Source organism: Loa loa, assembly GCF_000183805.2.
Source record: "Loa loa unplaced genomic scaffold supercont3.134, whole genome shotgun sequence".
Lineage (NCBI taxonomy): Eukaryota > Metazoa > Nematoda > Chromadorea > Rhabditida > Onchocercidae > Loa > Loa loa.
In genome coordinates this window covers 119,366-139,230 of record NW_018108314.1, presented here as the reverse complement: position 1 = coordinate 139,230, position 19,865 = coordinate 119,366, and the positions used below count along the sequence as shown (strand labels likewise).

Here is a 19,865-nt window from a genome sequence, read left to right as displayed (position 1 = left end):
AGTGTGTGTGTGGTAATGTGTGTGTGTGTACATGTATATATCCATTGTATGTGTGTGTGCATGTGTGCGCATGTGCATGTGCATGCATGCATGTGTGTGTACTATGTGTATGTGTGTGTGTGTATGTGCGTGTGTCTGTATGTGTGTGTGTATACATATATATATGTTCATATATACATACTTGTTTTATCTTTTCCTTCTCATTTTTTTTTCCCGCAAATTACTTTTTCTGAATGAATAGAGAATGGATTTTGTAAGATTGATGACTGAATTGTGCTTTAAAAAAATATCATCCCAATACATCATATCTGTAAATTTTTGTTGACAATTTTGATATCAAGCTATGGATAACTTTCTAGTTGTTTTGAAATAATCATACAAAGGCTAAAGTCTAGAGTATAGAGCCTAGAGCCTAGAGCCTAGAATAAAAAACATATATGTATAGAAGAGAAATTACTCTATATACGACAGTCAAATATACTCAAAAAAAGCCTTTGCATGCAAATATTGCCCTTCTTACTTCAGCTTTTTTTTTTTTTTTTTGCCTTATCGGATCGCTTTATACTGACATCATCCTCATTCTTTTATTCATTTTATACTGTTTAAAAGAGGAGCAAATACACAATCAGGCCTTAGGCTCAATTTTAATCTTTGCTCTTCCTTTGCTTTCACTTTTCCATTTGTGCCAATAACATTGGCCTATTTTTTCTTTCACATTTTATTAATTAAAGTAAATGAAAAAAAAAAGAAACAAAAAAGGAAGTTTTTAGCATATCGTTCTTTTTTCTTTTCTTTTTTTTTTTTTATTAAATATATAAAAATAGAAATAAGCATCAGTTACTCCTGATATGGTATGATGCTAACTTTTGGCGCAATCTTTTTCATTTCCAATTTCCATTATTTTTTCCAATTCCAATTTCCATTATATATTTTCCTAATATTTCGAATTCAATCATTCCCTTCCATTTCACTTTAAAATATTGCCAAAAAATTTTCAAAATCCTAGAATTTTTCTATGCTTATTTTCTGATAAACAGTAATACAGAAACTGTTTCTTCGAGGAAGAATTCACCGTAATATAATAATTCATAAACTATTTCGAAGGGAAAATTCCTCGTATTACAGTAATTCATAAACTGTTTCGAGGAATAATCACTCGTAATACAGTAATTCGCAAATTATTTTGACATTGAATCTTCTGCTATTTCTTTCGAAAATTTCTAACACGGAGTAATTAGTTGGAATAATTTACAATATTATTAATTCTTTTATGGGAGTGGCAATTTAATTTGAAGAAATAGATTGAACTAAATGAGCAAAATAGAAATGAATTGAGTGAGAATGAATTAGCTCAAGATACTTTTTATAATGAATTAGAATAAATCAAAATAAATCAGGATTAAATTAAGATCAAAATTAACTCAGGTTAACTCAGGTCACCAAATTTTCCTCTATTGTAAATTTCCTGAATGCATATCTTGAGAAAATATATGAGATAATTTAACATTTCAGGTATTTAAAGAGTACAATCATTTTCTTGACTTACTAGGATTACTAGGTATCAACAAAAACGAAGAAAAGCGGCTTAGATTTAAATTCACAACATTAATCAGTCATTATTCATTAATATTCATCACTTTTATAATTGTCCCATACTTAACATTCGTTTTATGATTTTATAAAATTCACAACAAATTTAAATTTTTCACTTAAAAATTTTAGTATTTATTAATATCAACATATTAGGCAATGTTTGACTTCATTGAAAACAAATTTTTATTCCATTTTTAATATTCTGTTTTTAATTTAAACTACTTGTAATACGGATAGCTAATGAAAGCTATTTCAAATTTCAGATAATTTAGAACATAAAATTGTGTCACAGTATTTCTTCAAGTCTTTCAATTCCACTTCAAGTTCCATTACGTCTTTCAATTCTATTTCAAGTTTCATTACTATTAATTGAAAAATTGATGTCTGATTGTTTATTATAGATGACATTTTCCTGATTAAATGAAAATTTTTTCGTAATTTCCTCTCGTTTACTTTTCCAATCAAATAACAATGTTTATAATTAAATAATCAAAAACTCAATAAAATATCACTCTTGAATCCATTCATTGTATCAAATTATAATTTATCAATCTATATATTAAACTCCATTATGTCAACAAAAAATCCAATAAAATAATGAATGATAAGATAACAAATGATGAATGTTAAAATAATTCAAACAATTATATCAATTTTCTCACTTTTATTTGCTATAAATTTGAACATAAAATTATTATTGTTTAATTGATGAAAATGAACGAATTCATTTGAAATTCTCATCAATTTAATATTTCTATTTGCAGAAATACTTCAAAGCTTACAAAGAAATGATATGGGATGTCGCTTCTCGAGGACGAACGATACAGAGCCTGAAAATGATCCCGATTGTATCGATTTACCTACTGAAACCATAAATCAGCCATTATTGGACAGTACCGACCATTATTTTGTTTCCAATTCTAAGACAATATCAATGTTAGATACGACAAAAGTATTAAATCGAGCTACAGTATCTGTTGATGATGATGATAATAATGTCAAAGAAATGAAAATGAAAACTGCTACTAATTGCATTAAAAATGCTTATTTAATGGCACAATGGGATATGTCATCAGTTCGTTCAACTTTTTGTAATCGAATTACATTTAAACCAAGGTAAAATTTTTACACAATTTGTAATTAAATTTGAAATCATTAATTTAAATGTTATGTTAAACATTTTAGAATGATAAAATTAGCTTTTATCATCTAAGTTAGCAATATTTGCTATCATTTAATTAAATTATTTTAATTTACTAGCTGGACTGTTACTATCCCTCATCCTTTGATTACATTTCCATCAAAATGCTGGTAGGTTTTTTCGTTTTTCTTTTTTTTCCAAATGCAAATTATTATACTTTTATGCTTAATTATCTCAAATTCCAAATGCTTATCAAAATAAGCTTTATATTTTGCTGAATTTACTTAGTGAACAGTAATTGAAAGATCTTGTTTTGAATTGGGGACAGTATTCTTGGATGATCCATTTTAATATCATTCATCTGATGGTATCATTCCCAATTCAGGCAAATTATTGTACATTCCATTTGTAAACTTTTTTAAAGAATAGGAAGAGCTTCAGCCACTGGTTGTTAAAATATCAATTTCAGGATGCCATTAAATCCAGATGTTCAGGAAACAAATACCGTTTATGTTAACAAACCAATAAAGTAATTCTATGTTATTTCAATAAATTTTTTTCAATGATTTTTAGCATTTGAAAAATTATATAATTAAATTTTATAAATTTAAGCTGAATTTGCTTTGATGATTATTATTTGAATGAAGTGATATATAAAAATTTTTAGACAGATTGAAAGCGCCAGTCAGGTTGATTTTTTTCGAATGCTCGATGAAAAAATTGCTCAAGTAAAATTTTCCACTGAAATATACCGTTGTAATGTCCGTATCGTTATGCCAGACCGGTAAAATGGGGCGATCGTAATATAACCTTTTAGGGTAAATATGAGTGTTGTGTAGAGTCATAAAGTTAGCATAAAATCTTTAGAAATCAAATTTCAAGACAAGAAATAACCGTTCTGTCGTAGGAGGTTAAAAAAAATCAATTAATTAATTCGTATAGATAGAATTAAACATCTCTTTCTTAGCGGTTAGTTGTTTTCATCTTTTACTACATGCATCTAGGATGAATTCTCAAGTCAGATCGAAATCGAATCATATTCATCGTAGTAGTTGAATTTAAGGAAACAAGTCTGGAAGAAAAAAGGAATTTGTTTCAGGGATCTGATGATTTAATCGATTCTGATGATGAGAAATGACACATTTCTCCATAAATAATCCTTTCAAAGGTGTGAAATTATGATTCCAGCCAAGTATCAAAACTAGGACCTCATTCCGGAATGCCTTTTCGTTCCGTTTGAAAATTCCATCAATTCATTCGTTATGGCTCTGCAGTTTCGTGGCGGTATGAATAATCATTATGAAATCGTTGTACAAACATTTCATTTGTGTATTCAATTAAATTGAAACTTGGCTAAAAAACAATCCCTAAACTTGTTTATTGCTTCATTACAGTATTCAAAACTTGATTATAACAGTGAAAATTCTATTATTCTCAAATGCCAGTCACCAAATGGCCAGTCTTAAATTGCTCTTCCTTCCCTCCCTTTACATTGAAGATACAAATAATGAGAATAAGAATAGAATGATTGATTTAAATTCCAAAAATTTCTCGAATTAAATATTAAGACTATTCAGTTTATGTCAATAGAACCAGAACTAAGTGCAAAATTCATTAAATAAAATGGTAATTTTGAGTATTCAAATGTGCCTTCAACTACACGTTTCCAAATCTTTCATATACTGGAGAAAAATTCCAATTGTTAGTTAAATTTGCATCGGCAAAATATGATTGTGTGTGAGACAATTTTGTATAAAAAACTATTTTAAAGGCCACACGTTACGCGTTATCTTTATTATCAATATTGATAATTAGATGGTAACCATAAATTGACCGATCAGACATTGATCTCCAACAAGAACCTAATGACGTCAACCATAAAACAAAACAATCTGAAACATATAATGTTCGTTGTGGTTATCACAGAATGGTTTATTTCCTACAGACGGTTTTTGAAATGACGTCAGCGTAATAGAAGTATGTTTTTTAGGTTCATCATCTCTTATCACTAATATTATGTAAACAGAATGCATAGTGAATGAGGTTAGAAACCATAACCGTTAACGTAAATCGGCGTGTTAGCTCGGCAAATGTTCCGTATATTCCTGCAATGTTTCAGCATGTAATAACAAGTTTAAATGCATCATTTTCTCATGCCCATACATTTGTCATACTCCACATGATCTTATTCTTCCCAACAAATCTTCATCCGGAGAAATTTGTTTTCACAAGAGAATGTAACTATTCTCCGTGCTCAAATCAAAATCAGAAATTTTCGCTCAAGCAACTCAACTATAACACTATTTATTTCTGAAAATAAAAAATTCCCTACCTCATTCAATTGAAATCCACAAACTTATGCAAAATAACTTCAAGCCCTACATTCCATCTTTAAATTTAGTATTAATCTAGGAGTCGTTTACCCTGGAAGTCAATGATGTATTTAAAAGGAGGGAAAAAAAGGGCTGTTCGATGATTCATAATCCTAATTTGAAAATACTCAGCGTTGATAATTTTTACTACTTCCTGATGTATCATAGATTTTATCGCGTAAAATTTGGTTCAATTCATGATTTCAAATATTACCCATGATAAATATTAGCAAATAATCCATTCTCCTTCTTTTTGCTCTTTTTATTTACTTTAATTTTTGCTCTTAACTAAAGTTTTCCTAACTCAGCAGTTTTTTAATGGTGCGCATTGCTGAAAGTAGAATGATTACTTGAGTAGAATAGTGATGGATATACCAGGCCGAAAGCATGGACCATTTAAATGTCATAAAAAACCAAACCGCTGTTATCCAGAGGTTTTCGTTCATCAAACCTTTATGTGTTAAATTTTGGTGCCAAATGGCTGCAAGCGTAAGACAAACGATAACTCCACCAAAACATAGCATACACAATATGCAATCTGTAAAAATTCAAGTTATAATTTCGAGTACGTATTCCAATATATCATCAGGTCAAAGTACTATTAATCTGATTCTTTGAAACTGATTTTTTCAATCACATAAAAAGGTATTACAATCATAATTTTTTTCCATGCAATAATTTAAAGTGTTTGGGTCTGTGCTAATCTATCTTTTAAATTACTGTAAAAACAAATGTGAAAGCAAGCGGCTTACTAATAGCAAAAATGAATTTAATTTTGATTTTAGGTAGCATCGATATCGTTCCATTGATATACTTCCAATGTATGAACAAAAGATTTACAGCGACTATTGAACTGATAAATGCCATTACTGTCGCACTCCAATTCTGAAAATTGTCCATGTATTTAATGTCAATTAATGAAATGCTATGATATAATCACATACGAAATTTATACTGGCTTTCATTAAATGCCTAAATGAATAATATCACTGAAAGAATTCCCTTTCATGCAAGTGAGGCAATTTACAATTTGCACTGTTGTATTTTGAAAACACCTTATTATATTTACGTCTAATTTAAGTATCCTAAAATGAAAACACAAACTTAATTTAAGCCAAGAATTATATGTATCTTTTGAGGTGTATATAATCCTAACTCAAATTAATACATATTTTTAATCTTTAATCAGACTATTTGTGGTATTGAAATGGAAAATTCTACGTGATAAACTTACTCGATAAACAATAGCAAAACATAATCCGGCTATTATTCCAGAAATAATACCTATCACTGGCCAAAACAAGCGAACTTTCATCTTGCACGTCAAAGCCATCGTTGTTCAGTTCTAAAATTTCATGTAATATAATAAGTGATAAGAATAAAATGAAACAATCAAACAGTATGGGATCGACAATAAGTGATAATTCCGATTAAAAACCTGAGGACGTGTGATGGCGAAGGGAATTATTTCGGTTTTTTTCGTGTAGGGGATGAGAGATTATCAGTTCATCGTATGCTCTCGTGAACGTTTTTTTATTTACAAAAATTGATTGAATTGATTGAGTAAACAAAGCATTGTGACACGTAATTGCTATCTATTCTTACTGCAAACGTTGCATTGTCGCAAAAAGTCTAAGTTTGATAGTCTTGGCTAAAGGACAAATAACAAGGCTTGAAATCTTGGCTAAGTCCTGTCATGAACGTCAAATGAGAGAATGAATTGAAAGGATACAACATATGAAAATCTTTAACTGAAAAAAAAAGAAAAAAAATTTACGATTAAGCCAAAACAATTCAATATAACGTTGGTATAATAAAATGTTCAGTGATGATACGCGAATTAAGACCAAAATTTGGTATATGTAAAGTAAACACTTGAAAAGTGAGATAAATGTCCTAAATTGGTCATAGTTGAGGGCATTAATTAGAAAAATCCCTTCCTTTTATAACATTTTATAACTTTATCATCTATATTTGCATGACATTTTGCATCCCTAATAACTGTCAAGTTTTTCTTCAGTCTAATTTGATATCATCAGGCATATTCTTTGGACTCGATATCTGTAAGAAGTTCAAGAATGAAGGTTTCATATTTTCTGAGTTATGAATTATAATTGATTAATGAATTCGGTGAAAGTTTCAAATATTAACATATGCTACATTTGTTGAAAGATTAATATCGGTGAAATATTTTGGGTGATATCGTAATTTCCTCCCGAAAATCGGTACCACTGGTGAATACAAAAAGGGGCGAAAATGTAATATGATAGATGAAAAAGCTAAAGGAGAAGATCGAACCATCTCATATATTCGGGATTTACCATTAAACTATCACAACTTCCAAATATTCATAAAAATTAATGATCCAATAAATCCAATCATCTCTTAGAAACTGCAGCAAGCCAAGTAAGTATTCCTCCATAGATATCGGATTTTGTCTAAATAAATAGAAAGGGAATTTTTTATTTAGTGAATACCATAGAATTGGACTGGGTTCATTCAAATGATGAAGACCGCAGGAGTCGGTCCTCCAGATTACCAAACACCTCAAACATAATACTACTACGTTCTTTTGCATCTCTGTGGTCAATGTATTTTAGTGGTTTACATGTCTTCTGATGTACGCTCGTGCTTTTTCACATTATAACATCAATTCTGGCAGTTATGTTGTTACCACTTTGTCTGCTTGACTTGCTACAATTCCCGGTTGATCGTTGTGACCCCCCAAACCCCGCACCTTCATTCTCAACTACATATCCATAAAACCAAACCTACCTGACAATCTATCATCGTGATGTAACGGCAATTGGGCAATGATGAACGGTTGATGATATTCTAGAAGCACAAAGTAGTGGGGAGAGATACTCATTCTCGGGTTGGATTTCAAGAAAGTTAACCTGAAGCATCCATGTTTATTTTTTAACATATGAGTGATAGGGACACGGAATACATTGGTTGCATTACCGGAAGTTGATTGTAACTGACATAACCGGAACCGTACGTCATCTAATATCTGTTAAGTTCAACTCAGTTTTTCGTCTGTATTTTTTGACCTATTCGCTGTACGCTCTTCTTTGAACTTTATGATACTTCACTTTTAATAGTCTTCTGGCAACTTAATTCAATAAGAACGATGACAGCTCGTATGTTTTTTATGTCTTCGTTTTTCTCGTCAATACTTTCAATTTGTTTCGTAAATATTTTCATTTTAGAATTGAACTTTTCCACGCTGACGATTTTACCCAGCATATTTTGTTTAGTTCGAAACCGTAACATCTGTTTCACTAATATCAGGCGATCAATTTCCAGCCTTCATTATCAATTACAGTTCAACAGGAACAGAAGTATTTGTCATTTTCCTGAAAACCGAATGGTTAGTGATAAATTGAAAAGATCAACGAATAAAATTTGAATTAATTCTATTATATGACAAATAATTATTTCTTTTTCTTTATATTAAATGGATAACTTGATTGCGATATCTAGTGAGATTACCTGTTACTGGAATGTTAATCTTGTGTGACTCGAAAACGGGAAAAGGAGGAGGAAGTGGAGGGACTGTGAAGGGTCATTGGAAATCTTGCATATTTTGATAATTTTTCTTATCTCACCGACTTCTGTATTGCTAAAAATTTTTTCGTTTTTCCTTGGACATTATCGACATCAACTTTCCTTTGCAGAAAACTACTAAGGCTCCAGTCGAATTGAGTTCTTGGCCTGACTTTATCGAAGAGCGTATCGCTTTGTTCGATAAACTTATGGCAAAGTACCATGAAGAAATTGCTGCGAAGGTGTTTTCCGTATTTCTTTCATGCTCTTCTCCGCAGAGAATTGATATGTAATTCGTATCATTTTCTTTATCGGTTTGATTTTGATTTTTAGCCATTATATCTCTTCGGAGCTGAGTAAGTCTTGAGCTCGATGAATTTTGCAGAAATCAGAGAAGATCGAAATCACTTTGCCAGATGGCAAAGTGTTAGGTGGGGAATCATGGCGTACAACTCCACTGATGATCGCAGAACAAATCAGTCGTGGGTTTGCTGATAGTGCTGTTGTAGCAAAAGTTAATGGCGAAGTTTGTTTTTTTTTTTAGAATCTCAAGTTTTGGAGAAATTTCTGACCGGACTGTTACATGTTCCGCTTTTTTTTAACGTGATTTTGACTCGCATTCTATTCTTTGGAAATAAGTGGAATAACAAAGTGGATAGAGAATGACTGTCAAATAGTTAAGAGTTTTGGAAACGCTAAGCTATTAGTTTCATATTCGGATTGATAGCTTGTAAAGTATACAGGTACATCCAGGATCACTGAGCAGGTTATGTGAATCTTTAGGAATGAAAGTGTGCAATTCCTAAGAGAAAATTTGGAACTATTTCGTTTGCTTTTTTCCCATACAGTTTTGAATTTACAGGTGTAAAGTTTTGTGCCGGCTTTTTTTTTTGTTTGAAGTTGAGTACCATACCACTTATCGAATTACATTTACGTGAATCATTGTCTTCAGGTATGGGATTTGGATAGACCATTCGAATGTGATGCAACTTTGCAGATCCTTAAGTTTGATGATGATGAGGGAAAACAGGTGAGCGGGTTTTTTAGCAAGTTTTTTTCTCTATTTTTCCTATCCTCTCAAAATTATGTCTTCGTTTTCTTTTTTCATGATATACTGACATAAGAATATCAAGAAGGAATAACTTTCGAAAAGGACCCTTATCACGAACCATCTTCTTCAAGTATCAGAAATCATTCGTTTTATGAGTGACGATTTTGGAATTCAAGGAACTGACTTTCTTAACTGCATTAGGATTGCACCACTCCAGATATTGTCAGAATTTCATATTCAGTGATGTTTCTGAAATCAATGGTGCGAAAGCATATCTATACAGACCGAGCAGGACCAAAACTTGAAACTGGTCAAAGATTTGGCTGTTTTTCGGTTAAACAAGTCCTTTTTAATGTAGAATAGCAAGGATAACTAGTATATCAGCATCCCGAATTTTAGGTTTTTTGGCACAGTTCAGCTCATATCATGGGTGAGGCTATGGAGCGCTATTGCGGCGGTCATCTGTGTTATGGTCCACCGATTTTAGAAGGATTTTATTATGATATGTGGAAGGAGGTTTATTGTGACTTTTTCATTTCAATATTCTCCATTCACTCTCCCTTATTTATTTATCCGTAAGTTCGAACGCTACGAAAAATTGCTTTTTCTTGGTTCAGAAAAAACTCTTCATTACTTTGCTTTTCCCGAAATGCACAAAGTCAAAAAAGAAAAAATTTTTTCAGGGATCTGCAATTACTCCAGATGATTTTCCGAAATTAGAGCAGATTATTAAATGTGTTGTCAAGGTTATACCTCAATTTTTAATTTCGATTAATTTTGTAGTTATTGTCAATTTTTGGTCATCATTTTATATATAGTGCGTAGTACCATTTGTTTTTAAACATTTTTGCTTCGTTGCTTGTAGGATAAACAGCCATTTGAGCGATTGGTTGTTTCAAAAGAAGATCTACTGCAAATGTTCAAATACAATAAATTCAAGGTATTAGCAAATTTTTTTGTAGGAAACTGTCTGCCATTAGTCGCTAATTTTTCTTTCTGAAATTATTTCATTATTGAAATGAAACTATGAGATTTTTTCGTTGTAGGTCCGTATCATAAATGAGAAAATCACAACTCCTTTTACTACTGTATATCGTTGCGGGCCACTGATTGATTTATGTCGAGGTCCGCATGTGCGTCATACGGGGAAAGTAAAGGTAACCGTGGAATTTTCTTTTTTTTGCAAAGTTCTTGCCATGTAATTAAGTGGTTTCAAATTTATGTATTAAGCGTTTAATCTGGCAAATCACACAAGCGTGTATGAATTTACTTAATTGTATTGTGCGTAATGTTTGATATTGTTTGGTTTTTATGAACGGCGAATGATTTCGATTCTTCGAAAGAAGATAAGATACAATTGATGATTGAATTTGCACTAAACAATTAACTTTGGTATTTCTATGGATGTGATTTAGATTTGCCGTTGTTCCAACTTTAAAAGAGCTTTAGTTATCATTTCACATCAGTTTTATTTAAGGCTTTATCTGTGATTAAAACATCGAGTTCATACTGGGAAGGACGATCGGATGCGGAATCATTAATTCGCATTTATGGAATATCATTTCCTGATTCGAAGCAACTCAAAGAATGGCAAAGATTGCAGGTTAGTTCCATCTTGTCATGGAAATTGGAAGATTGTGTAGGTGATGCTTGATGATGACAATGATTGTCATTTTTTTGGAAAATTTTGAATTAAGATATTTTCTCATCCTGGAAAGCTGGTTTAAAAATGTTTACTGTTTTTACAAAGCACATGTTTTCGCGTTTTCTCGAAACTAACAGAGATGAACGTTCAGAAGTGTGCAAAAGTATCTATTAAAATAATGAGAAATTCTCAGTCTTAACTCTGGCTTCCAAGGATTTCAGCCGGCAGTGATAACACTGAGGTACATTTGGTGATTGTAATTGTATCAGTTTAACTTGGAGGTCAAGATATAATCACTTTCCGGCATCCCAATGTACCACTTTTCTAAAAAGCATTTTTTTTTTCCGAGATTATGTTGTTTGTTGGCGGTCCAAGCTTTGAACAGTGTGATGAGTGGATAGCATTTCTAAAGGTGCCAAAAAAGAAATACTGCCTGAAATGGGAGTTATACGGGTATTTCTTTCAGTATTGCACTAGAGCTCCAATGACTTTAATGGTTATTTTATTATGAATGTTGGGTCTTAATTTTCTTTTCCAAATTTTTTAAGGAGGAGGCAGCTAAACGAGATCACAGGAAAATTGGACGTGACCAAGAACTGTATTTCTTTCACCCATTGAGTCCTGGCTCAGCTTTCTGGTATCCAAAAGGAGCTCACATTTACAACAGTCTGTGTAATTTCATTCGTAAAGAGTATCGCAAACGCGGATTTACTGAGGTTTCATCATTCACCGCTGTTTAGCTCGTTATTAAACTTAAAATTTCCCCTTAGCGTCAGTAAATAAGGTTCAATAGCAGATTAATACAATAAAATGATTCATTCCAGCAGTATTCAGAAATTCATGTAATACTTTTAACATTCAATCTTGAAAACATGCTGAATCATACACGATTGGACACGTTTCTAAGCATTTCAGACGATCCCATTTAATGGCCACTTGGATTAATTTTATTTTGTTGCCAAAACATTTTTTTTTCTATATTTAGGTTATATCACCAAATATGTACAATAGCAAATTATGGGAGCAATCAGGACACTGGGAGCATTATTCGGATAATATGTTCAAGTAATTTTTCTCAATAATTTTATTAAAGTGGTAGTCGAAACAAGTTTCGGCAACAGAGTTTTTTCTCAAGACAAATTCGAAATGAATTGTGTTTTAGAATCGATATTGAAAAGGAGACATTTGGACTTAAACCAATGAATTGTCCAGGGCACTGCTTGATGTATTCACACATGCCGCGTACCCATAATGAATTGCCTCTACGATACGCTGATTTTGGTGTTTTACACCGGTAGGAGATTTTGAAAATTTCTGAAAAACGGTATATTATTCTCGTGAGAACTTAATTTTTGAAAAAAGAAGATATTCAAAAAATTTGATTTCGAATATGGCTAACTTGATTGATGCCACCGAACTTTTTTAAACTGATGTCAACTGACTTTCCAAATACTTTGGAAGCTGATGTTTGTGGAAAATTCAGGACAGCCTTAACTGTTTTACATTTTGCTTGATAAAATTTGGTAAACTTGAAAAAAATAAGAAAAATAATGGTTATTAAAGAAAAAAAACGGTTGAAGAAATAACGATTATCTTTCAAGTAATGAGATGAGTGGTGCACTTACTGGTCTAACTCGAGTGCGACGTTTTCCAGCAAGATGATGCACATATCTTTTGTCGTCAAGACCAAGTTGTCGAAGAAATAATGGTAAGCTGCGAGAAATTTTTCACATTAATAACGATATTTAATTGAATTCTTGATTTCTTTCGAATCTTAATTTTTATAATTCTTAAAATTTTTTGATCACTGTATGTTTTTTTTGCTAACAAAAATTTTCTATTGTAGAACTGTATCGATTTTCTCAAATACGCTTATAATGATGTGTTTGGTTTTACATTCAAACTTAATTTAAGCACCAGACCAGAGGTGGGATACCTGGGTGATATTGAAACGTGGTAAGTAATTCTCATTGTCACTTTTTCCGTAATTTTTCCTCACTTTCGACTCGAGCCTTTTATTTCTTATCGTACTATGTTTGCTTCACATCAAAAACATGATCAGGTAGATTTTTTGTTTGAATATTTGTTGTTTGAACAATCAATTTTAGTAATGCTGTGCAAAGTTAGTCTGTATTTGATTACAGGAATTCTGCGGAAGACAAACTGAAAGAGGCACTGAATGCATCTGGGCACAAGTGGGAGTTGAATCCTGGTGATGGTGCTTTTTATGGTCCAAAGGTTGAGTTAATTTAAAATTATAGACTTATGAGGGGCGTGATGTTAAACTAAATTTAATTTTATTTCCTGTTTCAGATTGATATCACAATTCAGGATGCTCTTCGAAGACTCCATCAGTGTGCAACAATACAGCTTGATTTTCAGTTACCGATCCGATTTGATTTATCTTATTTTGAGTAAGTTCATTGCATTTTATTTCCAGATGAAAAGAAAAAGTAAAAAAAAACCGAAGTAAAAATCAGTTCCATCGTTTAGATACCGTTTGTAATCGGATTATTGGCTCCTCTAACTAAAACACTTTTTCTTCGTATCCCTGTGTTTCGTTTATCTGGAGCAATATTAAACGCCCGTTTTCCTGGCGTCATTCTTTCATGTTTATTTTGTAGTGAAAAGAAATACAATAATTTTTGTTATATATACAACTGAGTTTTCTAGTGAAAACAGTGAGAGGCAAAGACCAGTGATGATTCATCGCGCTTTGTTAGGTTCAATAGAGCGAATGACTGCCATTTTAGCGGAGAACTATGGTGGCAAATGGCCGTTTTGGTTGTCACCACGACAGGTGAGCTAATAGTCACGTTTTTTTCTTTGCTAATGCCCGTAGTAAATTTACAGTGGTATTTTTCGAAAGTCTGATTGAAGGTATAGAGTGATATAGTTAAAGATGCTAAATTTCGTTTCGTACCATTGTAGTATATTTTCCATATCTCTGGCAAATTGTCCTTATGAGGAGATTGTCACTGAGAAAATAACGACCACTTAAGTGAATTTCAATCACTATTCAACATTGTCAAAGATAAAATAATATGAATAAAATGATATGTTTATTTTTTTTCAGGCAAAAGTGATCACAGTCCATGAATCCCAAAATGATTATGGTCGAGTAGTGCAGAGAAAAGTGAATATTAGCTTCTTTTTTTTAACTTGTAGCTACTTTTTTAAATTTTAATTTTTATAATCTCTGCGAAAATTGGATTATTTGCTAGTAGTATGACGGTGATTTATTACGTATCCAAAGGTTATAAATAGGAAATATTTGTTCAGCCATTATAAACGCATAGAAACTTTTAGTATTTCATTGGAACTTATCCGAAGTGAAATATTTTGATCGTTTTGTTAGTGAGGCATAGAGAAACGCTGCAATCTTTGCGAAAACAACTGTAATCAAAGCATTATAATCATTACCGTTCGATGAAGATTTACTTTGGGATTTTCTATGCTTTACAATTTCCTAATCTGCAAATAAGACATAAGCCAACAGGAGTTGCTACTGAAAAAGAACTTGCCTGTGCTTAACCTTAGATTAAAAACTTATTGTGCCTTTAAAACTGTTGATATTTTTGAATACATGATCATCTAGTACTGATGTTTTAAAATTGCAAAGAATTGTAAATAATATTCGAAGTTCAACTATGCTAGGTTAATAATTGCAGATATATGAAGCAGGCTTCGAAGTTGAATTTGATGCAGATTCATCAGACACATTGAACAAACAGATCCGCAATGCTCAACTTGCTCAGTTTAATTTTATTCTAGTAGTCGGACCAACTGAAGCACGCAATGGAACTGTAAATGTTCGTACGCGTGATAATGCAGTAAGTCTTTGTGTGTAATTTTCGAATAATTAATTTTCCAATAATTACTCAGTACATAAGATGAAGATGAAAAATCATTTCCTTAGGTACTCGTAATAATGTTTGCGTTTTATTAGGAGATATCTATCTCCCGAATTTAGGGATCGAGCAAGCATTATATCCAGGTAAAACGTCTGGATAATAATACCACTGTTTCAGTGAAATTGATGTACTATCTTCTTGCATGGCTTCTGGAAGGAAATGCCTTTTCTACCAGTTTTGTTTTTTGCAGGTGAGAGGAGAAATAAAATTGGAAGATCTTATCGAAAAATTCAAACGTTTCCAAGAGGAATATGTTCGTGATACAGAAAGCGTGGAAGAGTTTTAAAAATCTATCTTCCATAAACAATTTTTGTAGTTTGCATAAGTCATAATATCCTGGCAGAACTAATTCCGGAAATTACAGTTTTAAGTTTCCCAAAAATTGGGGAGATCATTTATGGAAAAATTGTTTTGGCGTTTATGTGGATTTCCGAGCTTTGAAATAGCATCTAATGTAACATAAATGTCTGCTTTGTTTTTCTTCTTAATTTATGTTGTGCTGTTATATTGTTGGGTCACTATCTTTATGGAAAAGGTTTCTATATTGGAAATAAATTATTGTAGAAAATGAAAGGTTTTGGTTCATTATTGTAAAGCACTCAGCTGTACCTCCACCTTTTCGACATTGTTGTTCGCCCTTATTTTTTTAGTTACATGAAACATTGAATTGTTTAGTAACATATCATGTTCGTATTCTTGGAATTTTTTATTATCGAGGTTGAGGTGGAAGTTTCACTCTTGTTTATTTGACAATTATGGGAGGAGCATAATTAATAGCATTATTGTAGACAGAAATTTTCGGGAAGATGTGGGCGACAGGAGGGTTGAATTTATAATTCTAACTATATATTTTATCAATTTTAAATGTAGATTCTGATGTACTATTGGTATTTATAATTACTGTATGAATAATCTGTATATGAGCAAGATTGAAATAAGTAATATTAGAAGTGATTTCCGATTGCTCTATACCATATCAGTTTGTATATCGTATCAGTTTCATAGTGATTATGACATTCTTAATAATGCAGAGGAAGACAGTACTAGTGAGGAACAAGTGTACTTTTCTGCTTCATTAGTAGATGGAATTCTACATGCAATTAGTTTTGTTGAAAAGATTAGTGGGAATTGTCTGACTCAAAATTCAAGAAAATGAAATGATTATTTTAAAAATTGTTATAATTTCTTGGAATATTGTAGGGATGTTAGGAATCGATCCGCATTCAAATGCACATCAATCACCATTATTTCATCAGAATAATAAAGATGGATTTCATTTGGGACATTTTGATCGTTTCGTTAATGGATATGGAGAAATTTTATGCTCCGAAACTGGTTTGCGATACATTTTCGGACCGGAATCAATTGATCTTGGACCATGTTGTAATCCGTGCGATGAAGATTGGATAAGGATTCTTAAAAATGGTGATTTCGGATATATTTTGAATCTAACATATGTACTTTGATTAATGTAGGTTGCACTGTTGCTGTTTACTTTATTCACTACTAGGTGTACATTTAGTGTATTTGTAAATTATGTCTTATTAAACCAATTGGTAAAACTGTCAAAAAAACTCAGGATGGATAATTAGACAATAATTGCACTTTCTTGATTGTATTCAGCGAATGTGATGTTTATTTTGGATTATATCAATTTCTTCACAAAAAACGGTTCTGATTTTAGGTAAACTTTTTATAAATAAATTAAGGTACCAAAACGTAAATTATTACTTAGATATTAAAATTTAGTGGAGAATTTGGAAGCATTAGTCAGTCATTTATTAGGAAATAGCGTCTTTTTAATAAAAAATGTCTAATTTCTAAAATGTCTAGTTCTTTAATTCATGCAGACTTGTTTTCGGCTTGCAGGTGTTCTTTTTAGAGGATGTTTTAGTCTTCTCTCGAGGATACACCTACTCTTGTCGAGATGAATTTCTACAAACCGCTAAACAGGTCATAATTCCGGAAACACATAATGATCGTGTTAGTTCCGTTTTCATTAATTTGTCGTTTAAAAGTTTCCGAATTGAATTTTGAATATGAAATTCAAGCGTATTTCTTGATTTCAAATCTTTTACATATATATATATATATATATATATATATTGATTCATTTAACCAGACTGAAGATATCATTGCAGTTGTGAATACAGTGCATAGTTTAAAAAAAAAAAAAAAAATTGTAGGGTTTTCTTGGTGTAGTATTACGTGAGCGTCATCCTAGTTCAACTGAAGGTGCTACAGCCGCTTTTCTATGTCCACCCTTTGGTATTATCAAATTGCATAAATTTGCATTTGGTTATAATTCCCATATTTTATGGCCACCAGTGGTTGGTACACGGTTCTGGGTCGTGTTGGATGAGGTAAGTCATTTTTTAGTAACGAATTTAATATATGCCCAAGTGTTTGAAGTCATTCAGTTTTAATGAGGATGAATTTAAAGTATTCATGTTGGAAATTTGAAACGATTTTTTTTTTTGTCTCAGTCAAAATGCTAAAATTGTTTGAATAATTTCTTCATTTCCTTTTCCCTTCGTTTAAAATGATGATGATTATAATTGTTATTATAACTCTTACTATTATGCACATTCTAACCATCAGCACCATTATGTTATTGTTATGTGATAAATATACAAAGCAATCTATAATGTGTTGAATTACATATCGAAAGTGTATAATTTACTGGTCGGAATATTTCTAAAATTAATTGTAACTTTGCTTCTTAATTCTCGGATGTTATTTTGCAGAGGCAATCCACAAATAGAGTATGGAAAGTGGATGGTAAAGCGGATGACGTTGAATTTGGTCTTGGAGGTACACTAATTAATATACCAAAGCTTCATCTGTGGCAGTGGAATAAAACATTCAATGAGTCGGGTATATTCTCAATTGCAGATTTCGTTTCGAAAAGTTTGTTTTATGGTTCTTTTGTTTCTTTTTTTTCATTTTATGGTTCTTTTTTTTTCTTCAATGAGTTTAATGGTAGGAATTACTCATTGGATTTTTGTAAGAGTTAATAAAAGCATTTATAGTGGATAAATTCCTTTTATTATTTATTTTGGAAGTAGTATCTCAACAAATTTTCAGCTGCTGAAAGTACGGCCCCTTCAAATGAAAGCGAGAACAAATGCCAAGTTAATTCAAATATATCAACTACAGTCTGTGCGACTACTGAAGTCGCCCAGAATTATGAGCGGAGGGAGATTGAAGACAACAAGAATGCAAGAACTAGTCGTGCTGCCATCAATTTGTTACTAGAAATACTCAATGATCAGAACATAAGAGATCTAGTTGTTGAAAGACATCAAGAAGCTTTTGAGAATTATATAATTGAAACATTCCATCGGTAAAAAGGTTCAAGTTTGTGAGTGCTTTTTATTGTGATTCAGTTTTTTTTTCTTTCTGAATTGTTTGTGTTCACTTCTCTTATATGTAAATTCTAACCTCGATCATGTTTAAAGGAGCCTTCACACTGATCACAGTAAAATTCATTCCTACTCAATTTGGACTTTCTTTCAGGACTCTCTTTTTCAATATCCCATTTCTGGGATATTTGATTTTACCTTTCAAAAAAAAGGACGTTGTGGAAACTTAAAATTTTTGAAAGTAAAGTTTAGAAGTTAATAGATTGGCTACTTTGTCATATTTTAAGACGAAGTCTAAAAACTTCGTGGAAGATTCAATTATTCTTCAAAATTATATGTATTTATTACTGATACCGCATAGCTTGTAGAAAATAGCAGAAATTTTATATTTCTTTGGTGGTTCAATGACAAAAATTATAAAATAGTAGTATTTGCAGATTAATTGTTAATTTGGATCTTTCCTGTATTTATAGTAATTACTTTTTTTTTTATTTTTTTTACTTTCCTATATTTATAATTGCTGCAATTACTCGGAAGCCATTATCATCCATGCATCTATCATGAAAACAATAAGCCAAACCAAATTATTTGTAAAAATAACAGAAAATTCTTACATCTTTCGTCGAGGAGAGATGTAAGAATTTACCTTTCGTCGAGGAAGGTATCCACAGTGCTAACCAAGAAGTAGTACTATTATTAACTTGTTGTAAAACGATGAGCAAGTTAACATGTGAATGTTTTAATTATTGATTAATTTGTGAAATGAAGTAATTGGTCATTGCATATGGATTTATATACCCTGTGCTAGGGAATATTATGAGCGAATCAGTGAAATATCTCGATTATCTTTTTGTTTATTTGTTTTTCATTTCATCATCTTATCTCTAATACAGTGTTTGTTATTTTATTTTACTTTTAACACTTTCGTTTTTGTATTTATTTATAATTAAATATAGTTAGTTATTCAATAATTTTCCTTAAATTTCATCTATTAAGATTAAGCGTAGTTTTGTACAAATAGTTTAAATGAAATGATAGATTGTATTATTGTGAATTTGTTTTGTGGGGAAACTCACAAATTGCAAATTTTGCTTACATAAACCAAAATACTGCGAAGGAAAATTATTAAAAATTGTCAAAATTAAGATTTTAATGCTCAAAATTTGTCTATCATTCAAGATTGGTGGAAGCTGATATGTTGAAAATATTTGGTACTAATAACTGTTATCGAAATG

General features: G+C 31.4%; 4 protein-coding genes across 5 annotated transcripts; 3 read left to right on the top strand and 1 right to left on the bottom strand.

Moving 5' to 3' along the window:
* Positions 1-2,358: 2,358 nt before the first annotated feature.
* On the top strand, positions 2,359-3,910 carry LOAG_05656 (hypothetical protein). Its single transcript, XM_003141193.2, has 4 exons — positions 2,359-2,709; positions 3,204-3,263; positions 3,402-3,462; positions 3,834-3,910. The coding sequence occupies exons 1-4, from the start codon at positions 2,387-2,389 to the stop codon at positions 3,870-3,872; spliced, it is 483 nt and encodes a 160-aa protein (XP_003141241.1). The 5' UTR covers positions 2,359-2,386; the 3' UTR covers positions 3,873-3,910.
* Positions 3,911-4,504: 594 nt separating this feature from the next.
* Positions 4,505-6,460, bottom strand: LOAG_05655. 2 transcript variants are annotated; one of them, XM_020446931.1, is made up of 5 exons: positions 6,341-6,460; positions 5,859-5,991; positions 5,457-5,644; positions 4,793-4,839; positions 4,505-4,626 (listed from the first exon to the last, which is right to left on the bottom strand). In XM_020446931.1, exons 1-4 carry the CDS (start codon positions 6,437-6,439, stop codon positions 4,813-4,815), a joined length of 447 nt encoding a protein of 148 aa, XP_020305828.1. In that variant the 5' UTR covers positions 6,440-6,460; the 3' UTR covers positions 4,505-4,626; positions 4,793-4,812. The 2 variants fall into 2 exon arrangements, with proteins under 2 accessions (XP_020305828.1, XP_020302787.1); XM_020446930.1 differs by having other exon boundaries at positions 4,605-4,839.
* A 2,016-nt stretch (positions 6,461-8,476) lies between these two features.
* On the top strand, positions 8,477-15,551 carry LOAG_05654 (threonyl-tRNA synthetase; the record flags this gene model as incomplete). The annotated part of the gene is made up of 21 exons (XM_003141191.1): positions 8,477-8,479; positions 8,787-8,897; positions 9,041-9,181; positions 9,608-9,685; positions 10,106-10,222; positions 10,390-10,452; positions 10,572-10,646; positions 10,753-10,863; positions 11,184-11,309; positions 11,900-12,067; positions 12,337-12,416; positions 12,514-12,645; positions 12,915-12,951; positions 13,006-13,059; positions 13,198-13,307; positions 13,496-13,589; positions 13,665-13,765; positions 14,025-14,151; positions 14,428-14,487; positions 15,023-15,184; positions 15,456-15,551. 21 exons carry the CDS (start codon positions 8,477-8,479, stop codon positions 15,549-15,551), a joined length of 2,046 nt encoding a protein of 681 aa, XP_003141239.1.
* Positions 15,552-16,467: 916 nt separating this feature from the next.
* On the top strand, positions 16,468-18,615 carry LOAG_05653 (hypothetical protein; the record flags this gene model as incomplete). The annotated part of the gene is made up of 5 exons (XM_020446929.1): positions 16,468-16,690; positions 17,148-17,248; positions 17,452-17,628; positions 18,013-18,175; positions 18,353-18,615. 5 exons carry the CDS (start codon positions 16,468-16,470, stop codon positions 18,613-18,615), a joined length of 927 nt encoding a protein of 308 aa, XP_020302786.1.
* Positions 18,616-19,865: the final 1,250 nt, after the last annotated feature.